The sequence below is a fragment of the Coptis chinensis genome, chromosome 8 (genome assembly GCF_015680905.1).
Source record: "Coptis chinensis isolate HL-2020 chromosome 8, ASM1568090v1, whole genome shotgun sequence".
Classification (NCBI taxonomy): Eukaryota; Viridiplantae; Streptophyta; class Magnoliopsida; order Ranunculales; family Ranunculaceae; genus Coptis; species Coptis chinensis.
In genome coordinates, this window is record NC_141463.1 from 55,087,910 (window position 1) to 55,108,090 (window position 20,181).

At 35.5% G+C, this 20,181-nt stretch overlaps 1 protein-coding gene and 1 long non-coding RNA gene across 2 annotated transcripts; both read left to right on the plus strand.

Annotated features, from left to right (window-relative positions):
- Positions 1–6,761: 6,761 nt before the first annotated feature.
- Positions 6,762–8,007, plus strand: LOC147482005 (uncharacterized). The gene is made up of 3 exons (XR_015207006.1): positions 6,762–7,040; positions 7,374–7,677; positions 7,895–8,007. It is a non-coding gene; the product is annotated as an uncharacterized LOC147482005 (long non-coding RNA).
- Positions 8,008–10,867: 2,860 nt separating this feature from the next.
- On the plus strand, positions 10,868–12,053 carry LOC147482006 (uncharacterized). Its single transcript, XM_086579155.1, has 3 exons — positions 10,868–11,029; positions 11,121–11,342; positions 11,721–12,053. The coding sequence occupies exons 1-3, from the start codon at positions 10,868–10,870 to the stop codon at positions 12,051–12,053; spliced, it is 717 nt and encodes a 238-aa protein (XP_086435281.1).
- Positions 12,054–20,181: the final 8,128 nt, after the last annotated feature.

Genomic DNA, 20,181 nt, shown 5'->3' on the forward strand with positions numbered 1-20,181 from the left:
ATTAGGCAAATTCAGTCAAAAGGAAAACATATATACCTTAATTATAAACGATTTTGTTTTTGAAATGAAAATCAAATATACCTTAATCAAGTTTCAAACTGAAATTGCATAAGCTAATGTATACCATGTTTAGTCATCTTTCATAAAAGAAAAGAAAAATGAAAAAGAAAACTTGCTTTATTAGTGTGGCCTTTGTCAATATACGTATATAGCTTCATTGCCCAACCTATAGTGAACTTCTCTAACCATGGTCATCGATGGAAATCTCATCTTATAATCCCACAATTTATTCGACCATATCTTCAATGTATAATATGAATTAACTTGAGATAGTACGTGCAGTGAAAGCTTCGGGCCCATTACCTTGATACCTTGAAGGCCTTGAATAGTTGAACTACTGATCTTACTTTTTATGTTGAAATGTTGAATAATTTGTTTACCCAAAGGAAAAAAAACCATCTCAAAGGCACTATATGAATAACTTGGTTTTATTTTTGGGTAATATAGATAACTCAAATATAATGAAAAAAACAACAAAGGATAGAAAAGTGATGTAAACCTATTAATTGAATGTTGTATGATACACAACATTCAATTTGAAAGGATACAAACATAAGATCAATGAATATGAACATGAACTTAGGGAATGAGACCAAGCGTCCACAACGAATTGAAGCATCTAATTGCTTGTTAGCAATATTTGTAGAATGATCTCAAACCGATATTAATCAAAAGACCGTATATCATTACATGCATTAGAATAAAGAAAAAAAATGAACTCATTAAATAGTCCTAGAAAAAATACCTACTTTAAGACGTGTAATGACAAATATCCCGGATTTGAAATTATTTTTTTCCGATTTTGCATTTTATGTCGTTTTGGTCATTGCTCACCGATATATGAATAGTGATTGTTCATACCCAAATAGGTTAACATACTTCATACCATAGTACAAAATATCAGGATAAGGCAAATATTGATTCCTGATTTATGTATATGTATCGTGGATATATCCCCTTCTTAATAGATATTTGACATTGTTTCATATGCAAATATCGTGGATATATCCAAAATATCGACAAGTATCTATTATATTATGGAAATTTCTTGATATATCATGATATATAATTTATATTTATTTGAAATATAATGGTAAATATTAAATAAAATTGTTACATACACAAAAGATCGCCAAATATCCTTAAATATCGCAATATATCTCAAAATATCGAAAATATCACTGATTTTTGTAGTTGTAAATATCTATAAGCATATCGTGATATTTACTTATCCTTTGCTGAAATCTCAATATATATCGCCATATATCACGATATATCGCAATATTTTGTACTATGCTTCATATACTATGTTGATGTATATTCATACCCCAAATATGTACGAACAATGATTGTTCATACTCCAATATGTGTTCTTATTGATTATACTTTATGTTAAGATATGAACTTATGAACAATGATTATTCATACTCCAATATGTGTTCTTACTGAGTATACATTATGTTAAGATATGAACTTATACATTATGAATAGTGATTGCTTATAACTCATGTTAAGGTATGAATAGTGATTGTTTATACTCATATTGAGGTATGAATGAGTATGAACAATGATTGTTCATAGCTCAGGTTGAGGTATGAACCCCCCCAAATAGGTATGAACAATCATTATAGATATGAATAATCATTGTTCGTATTCATTGCTCATGTTGATGTATAGCTCATTGTTCGTACTCATAGCTCATTGTTTGTGAGTCATTATAAAAAAAAATCATATCCTCTAGAGTTGTTTTGAAACGAACTTGTGCCCTGCGGCTAATTTATTGTATTTAGAATATATTGCCTTGTCTTGGCCTGATTTGACTAAAGTAATTTTATTGTGCATCTGATAATAAAAAAAATCATTGTGTAATAAAGTCAACTGCTGTTTGGTAATACTCAAGGTATGTAGGTTTTGTTTGTTTGTTTTAAAAAAAAAAAAAAAAAAAAGTAAACAGTAATGCTACATCGACCCACATATTTGACCTATTATTTGAACCTACTTATGTGTCAAAAGTCCTAATCATTGATTTACATAGAGATGTGTGTGTGTGTGTACGTGTGTGTGTATTGCAATGCAAACCAACTTCATACAAATAGTGAGTTCAATAGTAGATCTAAAAAGTAGGTCCATGTAGCATACTCAAATTTAAGTCCACAAAAAAGCCCAAAAGATAAAAAAAAAAAAAAAGCCCGCGAATCCATATATTGAAAACGTTGACGAGTTAAACGAACTCAATGTAAATAGACGCTAGCTGAAAAGAAATTGCTGAGGTTATTTTGGAGGTTTTTCGGAACTCCCAACCCCCACGTTCAAGGTTCAAACCCCCCACGTCTCTAGTCGTTTCTTCATTTGTTTCGCAACTTAACATTTCCGAGGTATACACGTATCCATTTCCCGTTGCTTAGAAGTTTTTAGCTTTTCATCCATTTCCCGTTGGTTAGAAGTTTTTAGCTTTTCATGTTGCAACGCTTTTTGTTCCTACAGTCCAAAAATGTTTGTTTTGCTACAAAATCACTTTATAGATACATAATTTTATTTTTAATCGGTGATGTCCTCTTTACTGGTAAGCTATCCTATATACATTTCTGGACTGTAGGCCAAATTGCTTGTTCAAGAAGGGTTAATGGACTTGTGATTTCTTTTTATTTCCCATTTCGTTTGTTGTATTACCAAGTTCAAGTATGTTAACATTTTAATTGTTTTCTCATATTCTAAGCCATGCATCTCTCTCTTAACAGTCCATTCTCACTTCAGCAATAACAACCATGGAGATGAGTGTCATAGTGACCTACATACAGCTAAAGTAACAACTTAACTCAGCTATTAACGGCTTCACTTTGGTGTATTTGGAATCTGTATAATATTATGTGAGGGATATATAATATAGTTCTGACTTGCAATTGCAGGACAAAAATTCGAGCAAGAACGTGATTGAGAATCATAGAGTTTCTATGGAGTCGACAAAGGGCCTCTTTCTCATCTTCCTCTTGTTCATCTTCATTCTCCTCGGTTGAGTGTAACAGATCTGTAGATGAATCTGTTGAGAGGGGATCAATGGGAAGTATAAGGTGTCTGTTGATCCTCCTGAATGGCCTCACTAAACTTCAAGAGGCGCCTCGGTATTTTCATGATACAAGAGAACCGCCAAGATCATCACCGTATGAAGTTCGAGATAGAACTTCCTTTTTTGATACCAAAGGACACCCCTCGGCTCTCTTATGATGGATGTGAAATACCTCGCTCTTCTTTTTATTCCCGAGACACCTTCAAATCCAACACAAAACTTCGAGAGCTGCCAAGGCTTTCTTTGGATAGCGAGGCAAAGTTCCATGAGAGGTTATGACTCGGACTCCAAATCAAACTCATTTTGGGGGATTTCCAAAGCGGTGGTGGCAATTCGAATAGAACCTCAAATACACATCAAGGGTTGGAAAGTCACAAGCACAATCACAGTGGTTGTGGCGAAATTGATGGGCTTGGAAGCTATCCCCAAATCCTTAGCAGCCAATGAAGGCTCAACGAGGCCGACTAGGACCTCTATCTACCCGGTGGTAATCATGATTCTTTGTCAAAGTCATCAAGAACAACAAGTGATTGCAAGCAAAATTCAATCTCCCCAGAAATTACCTTAAGGAGTCTGTTTCACCACGATTAAGAAATCCCGATGTTGTCCGCGAAACCATTGCCAAATTCACGGTTCCCTGTCGAGGCGGATGGATAGTAGTCATCTTGTCGAAAACCTGTCTTCGAGGAGTTGTGATAGCCCTCCTAGGGGAACTAGTGGCTCATCTTACGTATGCGCTGAGATTGAGAAAAGGTTGAAGGAGCTTGAGTTCAAGCAATCGGACAAAGATCTTAGAGCTCTTAAGCGGATATTGGACGGCCTTGATGCATGCGAAAGAAAGTCATTGGAAACCGAAAAGCAAGAAGATCAACGTTTTGTTTACGATGCCGGAAACTATGACAATCTAAAGCGAGAATATCCTTGATTAGAATGAAAGATCGGCACGACAAAAAGTCCGTAAGTAGATATCCTGTTTCTACCACCGCCAAGAGAAATATTTCACCAAGGACATTCGAAGTCTCAATTGTGATAATGAAACCCGCCGGACTCGTTAAAAGTCCGGCATCCTCGCTTCCTCTGTTATACCTATTGAAGGTATATCGGATCTTCGAAAAACTTCGTGAGAGGAAATATGATTGAAAACAAGAAGAGCTCGGTTAACAATAGAATGGCTAAGGACTTGCCTTATAAGCTAAATCCCGAGAGAGCACGCCAAGCTCCCTCTTAATTCCACGATAGGAAGCGAAATTACCGGGAACCTAAGATCAACAAATAGTCCAAAAAGGTCTTCACATGGTTGCCAAGAGAAAACATGGTAAGCTTAGGAAGAAGCTCGGGATCTGTAAGCCCAAGACTGCAATGAAGAAACTTCGATTTGGAGAAGTGATCTCGTCCTCCCACCCCTACCTCAGATTTAACCAAGCCTAGAAAGTTTGGCAGGGAGTGAAGATTTGTAGGCAACTGCAAGGAAGGTCCTTGAGATTCTTGTGGCGTCTCATGTAATAGCAGTTCCACCATTGAGGTTTAGAAATATTGGCCTATTTGATGTTCATGTATAGAAATTGAAAGCAAAAATAGTGATTGTATTCTTGAATGTTGAGTTCAACAAGTAAATCAAGTATATTGATTCAGAAGAATATATCGTAATCTGATTTACGTCCTTAAGAGTTGCTTTTTTCTTCCATGAGGGCGACACAATTTCAGAATTTTCAGTTCATTTCGGTTACATTAAACAGGCCAAAATCTGCTATTTAACAATGCTAAAAGTAGGTGCTAAAGTGCTGATTTGGCACAAAACTTGATGAGCCTCATACCATTGCAACTAACATAAATAAACACAGTTACTAGAAAAGCTTTATACTATCAGAGGAATACAACTAGACCAGACTGTCCTATTTTATTCAAACAAGTGTGGATAATCAAAAAATTTACGACAAACTACAATTTAATTCCATGATCGGAGATACCTCGCAAGGCTTACATAAATTGATCTTTAGCTTGCTTTGCCAATACACTGATAACCACACCCGTACTACATCCACACAAATGTTCCAACTTTACTCTTTTTGATGGTTGGACATCCAAATGCATTTCTGGGGCATCTCTAATTTGTGCAGATTTTTTTGAACATAGAACCATTGGCAACATTGCGTTCTTAGTGACTTTGGGCAATGTATCAAAACCATTCCTTTTGGATTTGATGATTTGAGATAGAAGTGATCCCGCCTCAGTACCTACAAATTACTTCAATAAGCGAACTCAAAGCACTCCAACAAACAGGTCTAATTGCATGATAATATAATCTAAGAGGTAGTTAAAGTAAAATCCATGTAACCACAAATCTAATTAACATGAATCAAAACATAAAGAACTACCTAAAATTAATTTGATAACAGAACGTGCACCCATTTGTTCTGCTGCCTTTTTGCTTTTAGCGGGAGTACCGGTATATGTTTTACCATGAAAATCCAAAGTTGAGATGAACACTGGAATTAGACAATTTGACTAGGTAGTTGTATAAATAAGCATTTTCAAACCAATCTTCACAGCAAATTTATTAAGGATGGATTTGCAATAGGTCATATCCTGCAAGAGTGACAAAAACAAATAAAAATATATAACCTAAGAGGAAAAAGTAGAACAAAGTTTAACATAATAGTAAAATAACACACACAAACACACGCATACATGCAACACACCTCGTCTATTATTGGACATCCTTTGTCTTTGACCTTCTTCAATATAGATTCTAGAGCAATTTTAGCAGCATTATGTTCTGCCTCTTTCTTATGTAGAAATGTCTCAACTGACATATAATTTCCCCCATCAACAGAAACAGAAGATCTAAATTGTGGCCGCAGTTCCAAAGCATTGATGAGTATAGGTTGGAGTGGCAGTTTGGATTTCTGAGCATACTCTTGCAATCGGTTCTTATGCATCATGACTTCAATTAGACCACGGGGTGTTCCTAATTAGACAAAAAAATAAAATCCATGTCAACAACTTTTTTGCACTGAGTTAAAAAGTATCTAGACAAAAATAAAATTTTAAGTCCGAAGGGAAAAAGCAAAAACCATTCCTTGATTTAATCTCGATACTCATTGTCAGACAAAAAACCATTTCGCAGATTTAATCTATGATACTCATTGTCAGATGTAATGTAATAGGTGAGTTTAAAACCTAATCAGATTATGTCTTTGCATTAATAGGCCATAATTATCTTCAATGATATTTGGTAACTATATAACTCATATATATGAACATGCAAACTATAAACTATAATAGTCAAAGTTTGTATATTAACTATAAACATGCAGACACATGAACCACCTCAAACACAACCAAACTTAACGAAAAAAATCACAAGCTAATCTATCTTATCAAAACAAATATATCTTTCTATGACAGTCAATCTCATTTAAATCGAAAACCTTGAATTGTAAATAGAATCAAATCTTAGTTAAACAATGAAACATTCAGAAGAAATCGAAGTGAATGCTGAGAGAGAAAGAGTACCTATCAAAGAACTCGTGCCTGCGATTGAGGATGAGAATGAAGAGTGATTTCTTTTTTTTTTTTTTGAGAAATCAGGAATACTCAAATGGACTCTAAGAGGTAAACAAGGTAACTGATGAGCTAAACCGAATCTAATCAGTTAGCATTAGATTCGGAGGTTGACAAGGGTTGACAAAGTAAACTGAATCTAAACAGGGTTGACAAGGTAATCAATCTTAAAAAAAAAGAAACTGCTGAGGTTATTTCGGAACTCCCAAACCACCCCAACAACAAGGTTCAAACCCCACGTCTCTAGTAGTTTTCTTAAATTGTTTCCTCTACAACGCTCATTACCCTTGGAGGTGACACTTTTATTAGCATTGGTTCATTAAAGGATATCAGTGGACTTCACATTTCCGAGGTATAGACCTATTTCCCGTTGCTTAGAAGTTTTTAGTCTGTCATTTTATTTTTCTTTTTGTTCTTTGGTTTTGTTACTTAGTTTCATTATGTCTCCCAGGTAGTAATTATTGTTTTTGTTCAGATAATACCCGTACCTTCTTCCTGAGAAGTAATAGAAGTTTGATTGTTTTCTAAATTTTGCTATGTTAGTTCTCATATATTAAGATCTTCGCACCCTCATTTTTTGCGAGTCAAAATGAACGTTTAAAGAATGTTAAGGGTCAATTGTTATGCTCGACTAGAGTTATCAATATGTCGTTGAAGCCTCAAATATTAATGTTTATTTATTTAGTTTTGATTTTCAGATACCAATGGAAAAACTACATAAGGAGGTGGTTGGCGTGAAGCTAGATTTAAGTGCAATGAAATCGTATCTTGATGAGAGTTTTAAAGGTTTAGAGTCCCATGCCAACCAAATTGAGGATAGAGTTAAGTTGGAAATATCAGCAAAGAAATGGGAAAATGATCCTGAGATGAGACGTTTCGAAGCAACTTTAGTGGAACTAGAGAATACTCCTGCGCCAATTATTAGATATAAAGATGCTTTACCTATCACTCCTGAGCTGATGAAGGAGACAATGAAAGAAAAACGGAAGGTAAAATCATGCTATGCTAAGGATTTTATGATTAAGTAGAAACTATATTAATGAAAAGAAAAATAGTTGCATAGTGAGATGTTGTTGTACCCTTGAAACGGTGTGTGCTAGAGATTCTTTAGACAATACCTCCATTGTAACAACGAAAAAGGTGTATTCACATAATACTCATTTTACTTGTTACAAGTACGAAGATAATCATTTGTTATTGTTTTAGGTTGAGTTTGGTAAGGATATTGGTGATTGCTCCTTCTATCGCTATCTGGATTACTTCCCAGACATTCTACAACCTTTAATTTTGCATATTGAAGATCCAAAGGGTGACGGCAAGTAAGGAAGAGTACATACGGATGTTCGGTCATGAAAACGTGACTCGTTGTGAGGGAAGTCTATTACACTTTAAGGGTGATGCTCCTGAAGAGAAATGGATGTTGCTACCTGAACATGGGTATCTTGCAAAAACAAAGTATAAGCGTTAGGATTGTGTATTTCTCAATGGCAGGTTGTCACACTTTTCTGCCGTTAAAGTTAGCATTTAATGAGAATGACTATAAAGTCATTGGTATTGGGCGTGTTCCAAACCACTTTTTAAAGTTGAATTTGGAAGCAAATTGTCCAATGCCAAAGATCGCGACGTCTTGGGAAAAACATCATCGTGAAATCGCAAATGAGTGGAAATCATATTTCATGTCTCGCTTTGAAGCATTTCCACTTGTCTCTTGCAGAGATGATCATTTGGGCGACCATGTGATTCTGAGTGATTCAGACTGACTTGGTAGGAGGCTCCTACATTGTGCGATATTTAAAATTTTCTTTTTTCATTCTACTTTTTGCGCATCTAACTTTATGACTTCTTTACACTTATTTTGAACTAATATGGTTTTTGTGTAAACCTGCAGGAAGACATTTCATATATTATTTAGGCGCCATCTCGTAGTAAGGATGGTTCGTCATCCTAGCGACGTGACAAACATTCTCTTATTGATATTTTCAATTAGTATTAAGAAAATGTTTTTCGTTATTGAGTAGAAGTGTATGCTTTTGTTTTCTGGATTAGACTATTGACAAACATTCTCTTGTTGATGTTGTCAGTTAGTGCAACAACATTGAATTTTCTATCTGGTTGTTATTGTGATGTACTTAAGTTAAAATTTTATTATTTCTTATGCCTAAGTTGATATCCTATCAAGTTCTAAATTGATGGTGGTCAAATAATGGTATTTGATACGAGGGAAGGATATGGTACGGACGTACAGTGCTAGTGCTCCAAGTTTGTCATAACTGTGTTTTACATTAGGTGCATATAAGTTTATTTCTTTATTCATTTTTGTGTTTCCATTGCTATTCTGCGGCAAGTGTTTTCCTTCAACTCAATTTGGTCATTTAAATGATCTCTTGTTGCATATGTTGTTGATTTAGTCTGGTCTTTGTATATGGTTATGCCGATGTTACTTTGTAGTTTTGTACTGTAGAATCACTAATGTTGTTTAATATTTGCTCGTGTGTATATAGAATCAGATTAGAGCTTTCTATGAGAATTTTCTCAAGTGGGGAAAACTAATGTATGAGATATATAGGGGCTTGGCAAAGAAGTTTTTCGAGAATTCAGTGTCTGGGATTCTAGCTGTTTTCTCCATTATCAGTTAAGAATGATACTCAGGGCAGGAAATAACAAAATAGGTTGTAATAGTTCCAGGGTAGAGGTGAAATGAGACTTGTCTATTTTCATAGCCTTAGTGCTTAACATGTGGATGTCGTGTTCAGTCTCAGCAGAGGAAGACCTCTTTATTTCATTATGGTAAAGATGTACCTGTTGAACATGCTTTAGCGTAGTTGTTTTTAAAGTGTTTGCGTCCTGTCCTCCTACTTGTGTCCACCATCAATGGAACTCTTTGGCTACCTCTTTTTACTTCTTTCTGTGTGTCTGTCTACCCTTAATGGTTAGGTTACACTAGCTACATATTTTTTCTTTCTTTGAGATTCTTGATTCCCTGTTTTGGAACTCTTTGACTAATAGGCTTTGTTATACGAAAAAAGAGTTGAAAGATGTCGGATAAGCATTGTTTTCTTCCTTAGATACCATATCTAAAAGATGGTTTACTACATATGTCCTCTTTACGAGGCAATTATCTCGATCGCCATCAAAGATGGTAATTACCTTCGTGAAGCTTGGGAGCACATTCGATGTGTCTATCTCGATTTGAACACTTGCAACTATTAGGAGAAAGTGTACCTTCCGATGCATCCTTTTTCACAGGACATCAATCTGAAGCGGAGGACAAACAAAATCCTCTAGTTTTCCATCCTTGAAGAAGAAAGGGAATGCTCTTCTTAATTGAATCCAAATGTGAATGGTCTGTAGTTCGAGGGGTTCATATGATAGCACTACTGTTGGAGGTCATACCTCAGGGCTAGTAACTCTAGAATAGGTTAATAGTTTTATTTCCAACTTGAATCTGCTTGACCAGATTGGAAGTTTTGAGCTCAGCCACATCTATGGTCATAGCCCGAGACTGAACAACGAGGCAATAGTAGCTTTTGTTAAGGCCCTATGTAAATATGTAATGGAGACTTTGATGTTATATTGCCCAAGAGAGAAGATACATTAGGTTTGTCTAGTGTGTTTTTGTCCCATAAATCAGCTTATATGTTCTCTTTTGATTCCTGGGTTTTCTCTTGAAGCTTTGGTTTGATTGCCTATTTGCCATGAGTATACATTTTGTAATTCTCATATATTATGTATTTAATATCTATCTGAATAGTATTAATATCTATCTGAATAGTACAAATGAGAAGTAGCAATGGAAAGACAAGTTGAAATTCTTCATCTTTAACCTGGACTTTGTAAACTTCCAGAATAAATACTTTTGGATGTTCAAGGATGATCAAACGAAAGCTGGAGATTATGGATTCTCTGGAGATAAAGAAAAACAAAGATTGTCACTGTGTTAATTAGGTTAGCTCCTAGCCATCTCTTTTTACTACAGTCTATATTGGTTATGTAATAAGCCTAAACATACACAACATATGTTGTAGGTGGATAAGGTTAGGGAACTATGGAGCAAGGATGACAATTTCAGGAATGAATATATCACGTCTGATGCAATAGGCTGAGTAATCTTGTGAGAAGATTGGGTACATTGGATGGATGTAGACTTGGTCCCCGACGAGGATCCACCTATACTACATAATGTTCAAGAGAGATAGAGTTGTTACCGCTCCTCCAACATCGGTAAAGGCGAATCTCATCTCACCTGTTTTAACTTTGAAAGAAGAAAAAAAACAGTTTGCCCTTAGGACTGAAAAGGCTCAAAACTCACATGTTTCAACTGTGGAGAGAAGAGAAGTCACCGTGAACCGAAAACAAAATCAGCATACAGACTAAATCCAAGGATCCTGAACCTTTTGCTTTGGAAAACTGCTCCCCTAATGTTTCCATAAAGAATGAGGTAGAAAAGGAAACAGGTGAAGAGAATGTACAAGAGGAGTTGGAAAGAAAGGAAGAACTTATGAGAAAAGAAGCTGCTGCAGCAATTAGAGAGCAGCTTCTTGTCGAAGAAAAGGACAAAGCTAAGAAAGTAGAAGAGAAAAAGAAGCGTCATGCAGAGAAGGCTCAAGCTAGGGCTCAATATTGGGAATGTAAGGAAGCCGAACTTAAAGAGAAGGTAAATCTCTTCAGCCTCCGTTTGCCAAGTTGGTCGGGTTGACTTATGATCATTAATATGCTGCCCATATAGTAGAATAGACGCCCGCTTATTTATTATAAATTCTGGCCGTTTGAGCGGCGGATTTATTTGATCACAGTAACTAAAAATTTGGCAATAGACGGACACATTCTTGTTAATTTGGATTAAAAGGAGTCACTTGGCCTTGCCTCTATTTATGGTTTTAGTGTTCTGGTGTGGTACACTATTTAGCACTCGATTTTTCGGGTTGCCTTCAAACTCTTCAATTTGCATTTTATGGCTTTAGTATATTGTTGTCTAGTGTTTCCACACAACACTTTGTGTTCTTCATATATATAATATATAAAACATTTGCAGGAGAGAGAGAAAAGAGAGAAGAAAAAGGCAAGAAAGAAGGCAAAAAAGAACATCATTGAGGGAGAATCATCGGTTTGTAGCTTAGAAAGCACGCATACCTTGCCTGAACCTACTATTCAGGAATCTGAAAATGAAGAGAAGCCTAAAACTTTGTCAACAAGACCTTTCAAACGTGATACCGAAGAGAAGCAATCTAAATCTGTGTCAAAGAGACCGCAGAAGCCATCGACTTTGTTGAAGCCGACTAAGACAATTCCTATTCCTTCACCTCTTTGCAAAAAGACTAAGAAAAGCGTCGCGGCGTGGATGTGGGTCCTCATTGGGACACGATAGTTCTTCTTTGTGGTAGTCCCGCTAGCCGCCCACTTACTGCTATTGAATTCACTGTGAATGATACTAGGATGTTTTTATGAGTTTGAGGCACTGTGGCTTTGACATAGAGTTTGGGTATAACAGTCCTACAGTGCCTTCTCTAATGATTATCTTTTCAGGAGGTTGCCTCTGGTTCATAAGTGGTTGATTCGTCATCGGATAAGATACAGTGCTCATTTTCTTCTAAATGCTTAGTTCTAGAACATATTCACTCTTTTTTTTTACATGTTTTCTTACTAAGGAATCAAAAGAGGTTTGAGAATTTCACCATCATGTCATAATAACAATTCTGTTTTTAAACAAAAAGAACGGTGGTGTTGAACGCGTTATAATTTCAGAGAGAAAGGAGCAACTCCTATGGATCTCGCATAAAGCAGCTACAAAAAGATTTGTCCACTTCTAAGGTTGAAGTGTCTAGAGTTGAATCACATATGGTTGAGGCTTTGGCTGCAAAGAACTCAGAAATTGATTCCCTAGTCAATTCGTTTGATACACCTAATCAAGAAACAGGGCTTCAGTTTAAAAGAAAGTCGGCTTCCTTACGGTATATTTAATGTATCCAATTACACCTATATATTATGTACTTGAAGTGTGATCTTTATGAAGGCACGCTATTGGCAAGGAAGGTTCTGTGCTATACCCTCGTCGGCCTCTCGATTTATTTAAGTGGAAGTTTTAATCATTAGAACAGAGGGAATCAAGTCACTGTTTACTTATAATATGTAGAATTTTACTTTTGATAACTATACCCGGATACCTTGATATCTCTAATTATCTTGAATGTGCTAGCTATGGAGGCTCTTGCCTTAGATTAGAAGATGTTTGTGGTCATCATAACAAAGGTCCATGTATGTTGTCGATCATGTAAATATGGAGTCCATCATGAGAACTTCGAACCCATGTAAAACCCGGATGATGCGTATCTCGGTTAGCTTAGTCAAAATTAAAAAATGTCTCTTGTTTGGAGTATAGCGGTTTCTTTGTATTTTTACCTATAATGGAAAGTTCGACCTCGAAACACCATTCAATTGTTAGGCTCTCCGGGAAGAGCTGGGTTCTCGCAGATCGTAGAGCGTAAGAAGAACGCGTCAAAGACACAACGCTACCAAAATGGTCAAATCTCTACCATTGTTTTCATAATTTTTCAAATATTTTCGTCTGTTATTTGCCTGATGTCTTATCCATTGAATAAGCAGGCAGCTATGGAAAAGGAGGTGAGCTTAGAACATCGAGCTATTGAGGCATCTACAGCCCTCGCTAGGATGCAGGTATCATTGAAAGGGAAACCAAATTGAAGGAGTGTGATCAAGTCATACCACATCAGTGTAATCCTTGTAGCCAAATGCGTATGGGAATTGAAAGCTGAAAAGTAGATGGCAGGCATTTTGTATTGTTAACTTTTGATTTTGGTACCAGATTTTATGTTGTTAACTTGTTATATACTTGGAATAAAATCATTTCAATATGGTTGGGTTTTATGCGTTGATGTTGGTCTTGTAAGTGGTCAATGTCTGATGCTTATAGATTTGGAAACACAAGTTTTCACTTTTCAGGGTGCAATTGAAAGAGCAGCAATTTTTTTTTTCATTCTAGTAACTCATTTGGAACAGATGTGGAGTGTTCCGAATTTTTCATTTGGAACAGATTTAATGTGTTCCCCAATTTTTATTTGAAACTGTTGGGTCCCAAAGACGGCTTTATCACATACCGTGATCCGTTCCAAATTGTAGAACGATTAAGCAAAAGATTTCTCGACACCACATCCCATCCCATGCAAGATCAGTAGTCATGTTCCATACTTCGGGCTCAAAGGAATCCCTCTACCAAAAATAAGATGTTAGTTAGGCATTGCTCTCTGTACCAGTTAGAAGATGCATGGGTGATGTTACTTGTTTTCCCAACTAGCATTCAGCTCTAAGTAATACAAGTAATACACCCACTTCAATCTACTACACTATTCGTTTCTTTTAAAGCCTATTCAAATGGCAACTTATAACAACCCCAATTTTTAAACAACATAAATTAAATTATTTGATTGAAAATAACTATTATATTATGAAGTCTAGTTTATTCTAGAATTTGTTTAGCTATTGTTGATTTTCAAAAAAAAAAAGTTAATGTTTTTACTTGAATTGTTTGTTAGAACTTATGTGGGTATTTTATAATCATTTTGGGCTTGAAAACATTGTTAAAATGTACCCATTCATATAGGTATGGACCTTGGGTGTTTTTAGACCCATTGGAGGCCCATAGGTTACCTTAAACAGACTTAAAACATGGAATAAATAAGAGTTGCGAATTTTCTCTGTAAAAATATGATTATTCAAAATCAAAACCCTAGCCTCCAATAAAAAGAAGGGGAAGAGGAAGAAAAGAGAAAAAGGGGACGCAAAGTATTGGGCTCACCGCACTATTGATATTCATAGTTGTTTACATCTTGTAGACTTAATAAGGTGAGTTATATTTATTTCTTTTATTGTTTCCATAGAAATAGGATATGTTGTTTGTTATGTGTGATCATATGGATTGTATATTGGGAGGATAAAGCCATTAATAAATTGTATAGAGTTTTGTGAAGAAGATGAACAGTTAACAGTAAACACCATTCTAGAAAAGTTGTCTGCGCAGTCTTTTAATTCTGTTCAGATGGAGATCTCTCCGCACACGGATGTCTCTCAAATTTAATCCATAGTTTCCTGACACATTGTAGTCTGACATATTAAAATTTTAGACAGATCCAACGGTTGGATTTCTGTCGAGGCGCGCATAAGCGTGACACGTCGTAGTGTTTCTACACCAGAAAAACTGCAGTGTGCAGTCTTTTGTTTCTGCTTAGATGGTGTCGTTTTCATTCTCGGATTTGTATGAAATTTAATCCATAGTTTCCTGACACATTGTAGTCTGACATATTAAACGTTTAGACAGATCCAACGGTTGGATTTCTGTCGAGGTGCGCATAAGCATGACAGGTCCTAGTGTTTCTACACCAGAAAAACTGCAGTGTGCAGTCTTTTGTTTCTTCTTAGATGGTGACCTTTCCGTACTCGGATTTGTATGAAATTTAATCTATAGTTTCCTGACACATTTTAGTCTTCCATATTAGATTTTTAGATTTATCCAATGGCTTGATATCTGTCGAGGCTTCCATTAGTGGGACTAGTCGTAGTAGAAACTACACCAGAAAACTGATGGGTGCAGTCCTTTGTTTCTGTTTAGATGGAGGTCAACCTATTATTGGATTGACCTCAAATTTAATCCATAGATTCTTGATATCCAGTTAAATGACATATACAAATTTTAGGCAGATCCAATGGTGGGTTGTCTGTCAAGGCACGGATTAACAAGGTTGTTAGAATTAGCTCAAGTTTAAAATAGATATAGTTGGGTGGTTACATGATGGCATTAGATGGTCGATTGGTTATTATACTTTCGATATATTCTTACTATCGTGAAAATATTGGTGTGGAATGAAAATATATCTATATGTTTTATTTTATCGTGATTATTAAAATATTTGGAGAATTGGTTAAAGAGCTACGTAAGGCTTGATTCTAATCTTAAAAGATTGGATCATTAGGGACCTTATATGTACAGTCTGCATCACTATATCTATAATATATATATTAGTTTGTGTGATAACTATGTGATTGTGTTAGAAAGTACTCGTTGTTTTGATACTACATAAATATATATGTGTGAGATAGAAGTTGCATATGAATATAGACTTTAGTATATGTAGATCTGTTTTGGACATTAGTGTGTGTGGACTTGAATTTGGGTTAATGAACTATTTGTTTACAATATTGTATATATGAGTGTGGTTATGTAAATTGTATTTGTTTGATTATAAGTCCGTTTTACATTAAATGATGCTTAAGTGCTTGATTTGCCTTGACACGAAATGACTCTCTACATGTGTGGTCCGCTTTTGACATGAGTAATGCTAGTATAATTATAAGTGATAATAATGTTTTAAAGTGTAAGCCCACATCTTTAGAACTCTCCATGCCTCGTGGATTTGGTAATGAGATATTATGACTTGTGATGTCATGTGATAGATGGGTATTCATTGAATGTGCCATGAATGACCCAATAGTTTGGGCTTCCTAGAGAGGAACTAAGGTATTCGCCTTAAGGGGTTGGTCGTATTCCTTGAATGTACGGGGAATGTAGGTTTGGGTATTCCTTGAATGTGGCGGGAATGACTCGGGCATTCATTGAATGTGCCATGAATGGCCCGTTAGTGTTAGGATGGGTATTCCTTGAATGTGGCGGGAATGACCCAAGGTATTCATTGAATGTGCCATGAATGACCTGATATTTTGTTATGCCCAAAGGAGGCTTTGTGATTATGTGTATGGAAAGCCCAGAGATGGCTGTGACTCACAAGTTACGAGTTTACAAGATAAAAATATGTTTCACGGAGGCTTATATCCCGCTTGGGACATATGTCTTGTAGTGGTACTCGGTGTGAGTGAGGCACACGGATATGTGTGATTTGGCAAATGTGTGTAGTGCAAATCGTGGAGTAGGAACTAAAGGTTGGGCTGTGTCTTTGAATAAATGAGTCAACGAGATAATTAATAAGCAAAGTAAAATATTGATTTTACGTGTGATGGAGTTATTGCATATGATGTATATGATTTCTTATGATAAATGCTTACGTGGTTTGTATGAGTTGATACTCACAAAGGGATGAATGTACTCCTTGGTTGTGACTTTTCCTCGTTCTCATAAGTAGACGAGTGATACTAAAGTAAAAGTATATGAATTGTGTAATGTTATGGATATGAAGTGTAACGGTAAATAATATTAGTAAATGATTGTGATTTCTATGTGACTGTGAAATGACTATAACTTGATATGTTATTACGAAACTATTAATGACTTGTGATAGTCTGAGATCTATGGTTATGCACGCAGAAACTTTATGACGTAATGATGTCATATGAATGACTACCCTTGATGAAGGTATTATGATAAGTGGTATTCCCTGAATATGCGGGACGAACCAGGTAATATCAATTAGACTTAATTGTCTTAAATGAGGTTTGGTTATGAATGGAATTTTGACTGGCTGAGATAACTCATTTTATTGTGATGTCTAACTCTATTTTGCAGGAGGGTAGGATCTATTAATCTTTTCTGCAGGGACGTACATATCCTACCCTAAGACGACGTGTTGGCTTAAAGGTAAGGTATACCAAACACATATTTAATTAGGTTGTCATATGTGCATTTAATAAATGGAATGTAAGTGGTATTGTATTGTGAGTTATTTTGGAAAGTTGGAATGACGAAAATCGCTATATGAGATTCTTGGAATTTGTATGTTGGGGTGAAATCTTACTTGGGAAGAAACTACACGCCGCTTTTGAAAAACGGAACTATATTGTCTTCAAGTTGAAATTGTTTGAAATGTTACATTTATTCATTTAAAAGATTATTATATATTTTGTTGTTAGTCTACTCATACCAAAAAAATTCAATTTCTGTCGACCCATGTTTGCTTTGTTTTGCAACGTGGGTGTGTTCTTAGGAACATAGATGGTGGAGTCACGATGGATAAGGAGACGTGATTTGGAGTTGCTCTTGAGTCTTACGGTTTAAGATTTTCTCAAGAGTGGGTTAGTTTCTTTATAGTTTAATAATGTAATTTAAGGATTTTTTTTTTTTCGTTTCTTTTGATTTCAGTTTTTGTATATATCGTGTTTGATAACTTGGTTTTGGGTTTTGTTTCACCCGGGTTTCCGATAATTAAATATAATTGTTTTAAATATTGTCCGGAAATTTGGGGTGTGACACAACTTATTTAGAAATCTTTTATAGCTCCAGTGGCAAACCAACAGAAACACTCCGGACCTTATAAGTAATTCAAACTACATACTAAGATACACCTAAATCAAGATGAGCATCTCGTGTTGTAGCGGACACCCATAGGCCAAATGTAGCCTCACAAATCCATCGAGCAATCTGAAAACTGCTATGAGAGAGGTCCGTTCTTCAATTTTCCTAATTTCGTGTTTATCCGTTGGTGGTTGGCGGTTGAGGAAGAAGAACTAACAAGCAGGTGTAAGCAATACTGTAGCATATGCACCACATATGGAAGTACTCTAATCAAGGAACAAAGCAGTGAGGTTGAAGTGAAGTCTAAGAAAAGCACACTACACCAGATAATAGACAAGGTCATCCAGTGGCTCGCAGTACATAATAGTATAATACACAAAGCAAGATCAAAGCTTTCGATGGAGGGTGATCAATAACAAAAAGTAATGAATTAACTTTGTAATACTTTCATCAAAATTATTCTCTAGTTTACAATTCTTCCTAAGAGTATATTTGGAACCAATCCTCTAATAACGGAAATTCCCACGACTATATGCTAATCTAACATAAATTTTTCTAATAAATAGGTGTAGTAACCTTCGTTATTTCTTTTATCCGACAAACTGATATCTTTGAACTAAATGCTAATAAGCACAAATCCGATATTTTATCAAAATCGAAGCATGACGACACAAGAAGCTTGATGGTTAATAAGTGAATCTGAGGCCCCCTCTATGCTCTCTAGGTAGACCTTGACGTCAACTGTTACACAAGCTACACCAGTAACCAACAAAAACCAGCTCAACTCGAAAGCCTGCCGAAACAAAACAAAGGAATTAATAGAAGAATAATATTATAGAGAAATATTTTACCAAGCTATATCAGGGAAACCAAGGGGATGTATCAGAGGCTCTTTCTAATAACCCTTAGGATCACATGTAAGATCCCTCACAATTCAGAGAATGTATGAAGTGTAAAAAACTTGGAGATCATTTCACGTTAAAGATTTACTGCACTAATGCATCATCATCATCATCATCATCATCATCATCATCATCATCATCATCATCATCATCATCATCATCATCATCACATAGCTTACGCAAAAGATGCATCAAAATTTTGAGTACTTGTTTTTATATAAAAGACGAACATATTACGAGTTATAGATGTTCAAGGCAGTATGTTAGCATATCAGTGCATCATCAATATTTCAACTACCTGTTTTTATATGAAAAACGAGTATATACAAGGCAGTAAGTGTTATCATATCAGAGATAAACAACATGATGTCGATACGAACACTAAATTGAAGAGCTGTATCTTAATGAAAATAATATATTTACTAATAAATGGCCATAATAGCTTCTAACCTACTCTGTATATGACAAACTATTATGTAGATTTCCATTAGTGCGCCTATCTTGAATTGCCTCTAATTATATACTTCAAATAAGATCTCATCTATGCATATTGCTAAAAATTTTACTTCGCAAGAAATTTTCAGTATTCCATTTTTTTTCATAGGATGACCAGATGATATTAGCTTTTCCTTACGTTAGAGATTAGAATCTCTAATTTGGTACAAAAGCAACTCAAAGTTCCTTATTCACGATTTTTCGTTTTAATTAGAGAGAGCTAAAGTAAGGATTCAACCAACCTAAAGTCTAGGACAACTACAAATTGTTTGTTACTCTTAGGGAACTAATGAGTAAGGTTATATTACTAATGCTAGGTTTCTTTCCTACACAACATTAAGAAAAACATTAAAGTTTGAAATCATGCACTTAATACAAAAGACAAATTACTAAAGAAAGAAAAGTAGAGAGCTAATCCTCCTAATGTGAAACTAACATTTAGTTGTTGATTTGAAAAGTTTATTGATTCTTTCTAGACTCATAGACAAGCCCCTAATGGAAGAAAACTTGATCCCTAGTATGTACAACTCACTTAAGAGCTCATACATGCTAGCAAGTGGAACCAAGCAATGACTTATCTCTAAGCTCATTGCTTTGATTCCTAACTAGACACTACACCAACTATCATTTTGGGATAGGATGTAGAGCTAGTTGTTCTTCCTAATAACCTACCAAACCAACAACAATTGTTTTTCCCTCACATGAGTTGGATTAACTCCCCAAAAGGGAAGTTAGCTCATTATCCTTGGGACAAGGAAATTACAACTAGAAAAACAAAAAGAGCGAGAAGAGGAAGAAGATAAACAATCAAACTCACTTGCTTTTTATTTTCTAGAAGAAAACAA

Excerpts from the sequence above, each read along its gene's own strand:
- LOC147482006 (XM_086579155.1), top strand. The coding sequence starts at position 10,868 with ATGTTCAAGAGAGATAGAGTTGTTACCGCTCCTCCAACATCGGTAAAG. Across the intron at positions 11,030-11,120 it reads TGGAGAGAAGAGAAGTCACC|AATGAGGTAGAAAAGGAAAC; the intron begins GTGAACCGAAAA and ends GTTTCCATAAAG. Across the intron at positions 11,343-11,720 it reads AAGCCGAACTTAAAGAGAAG|GAGAGAGAGAAAAGAGAGAA; the intron begins GTAAATCTCTTC and ends AAACATTTGCAG.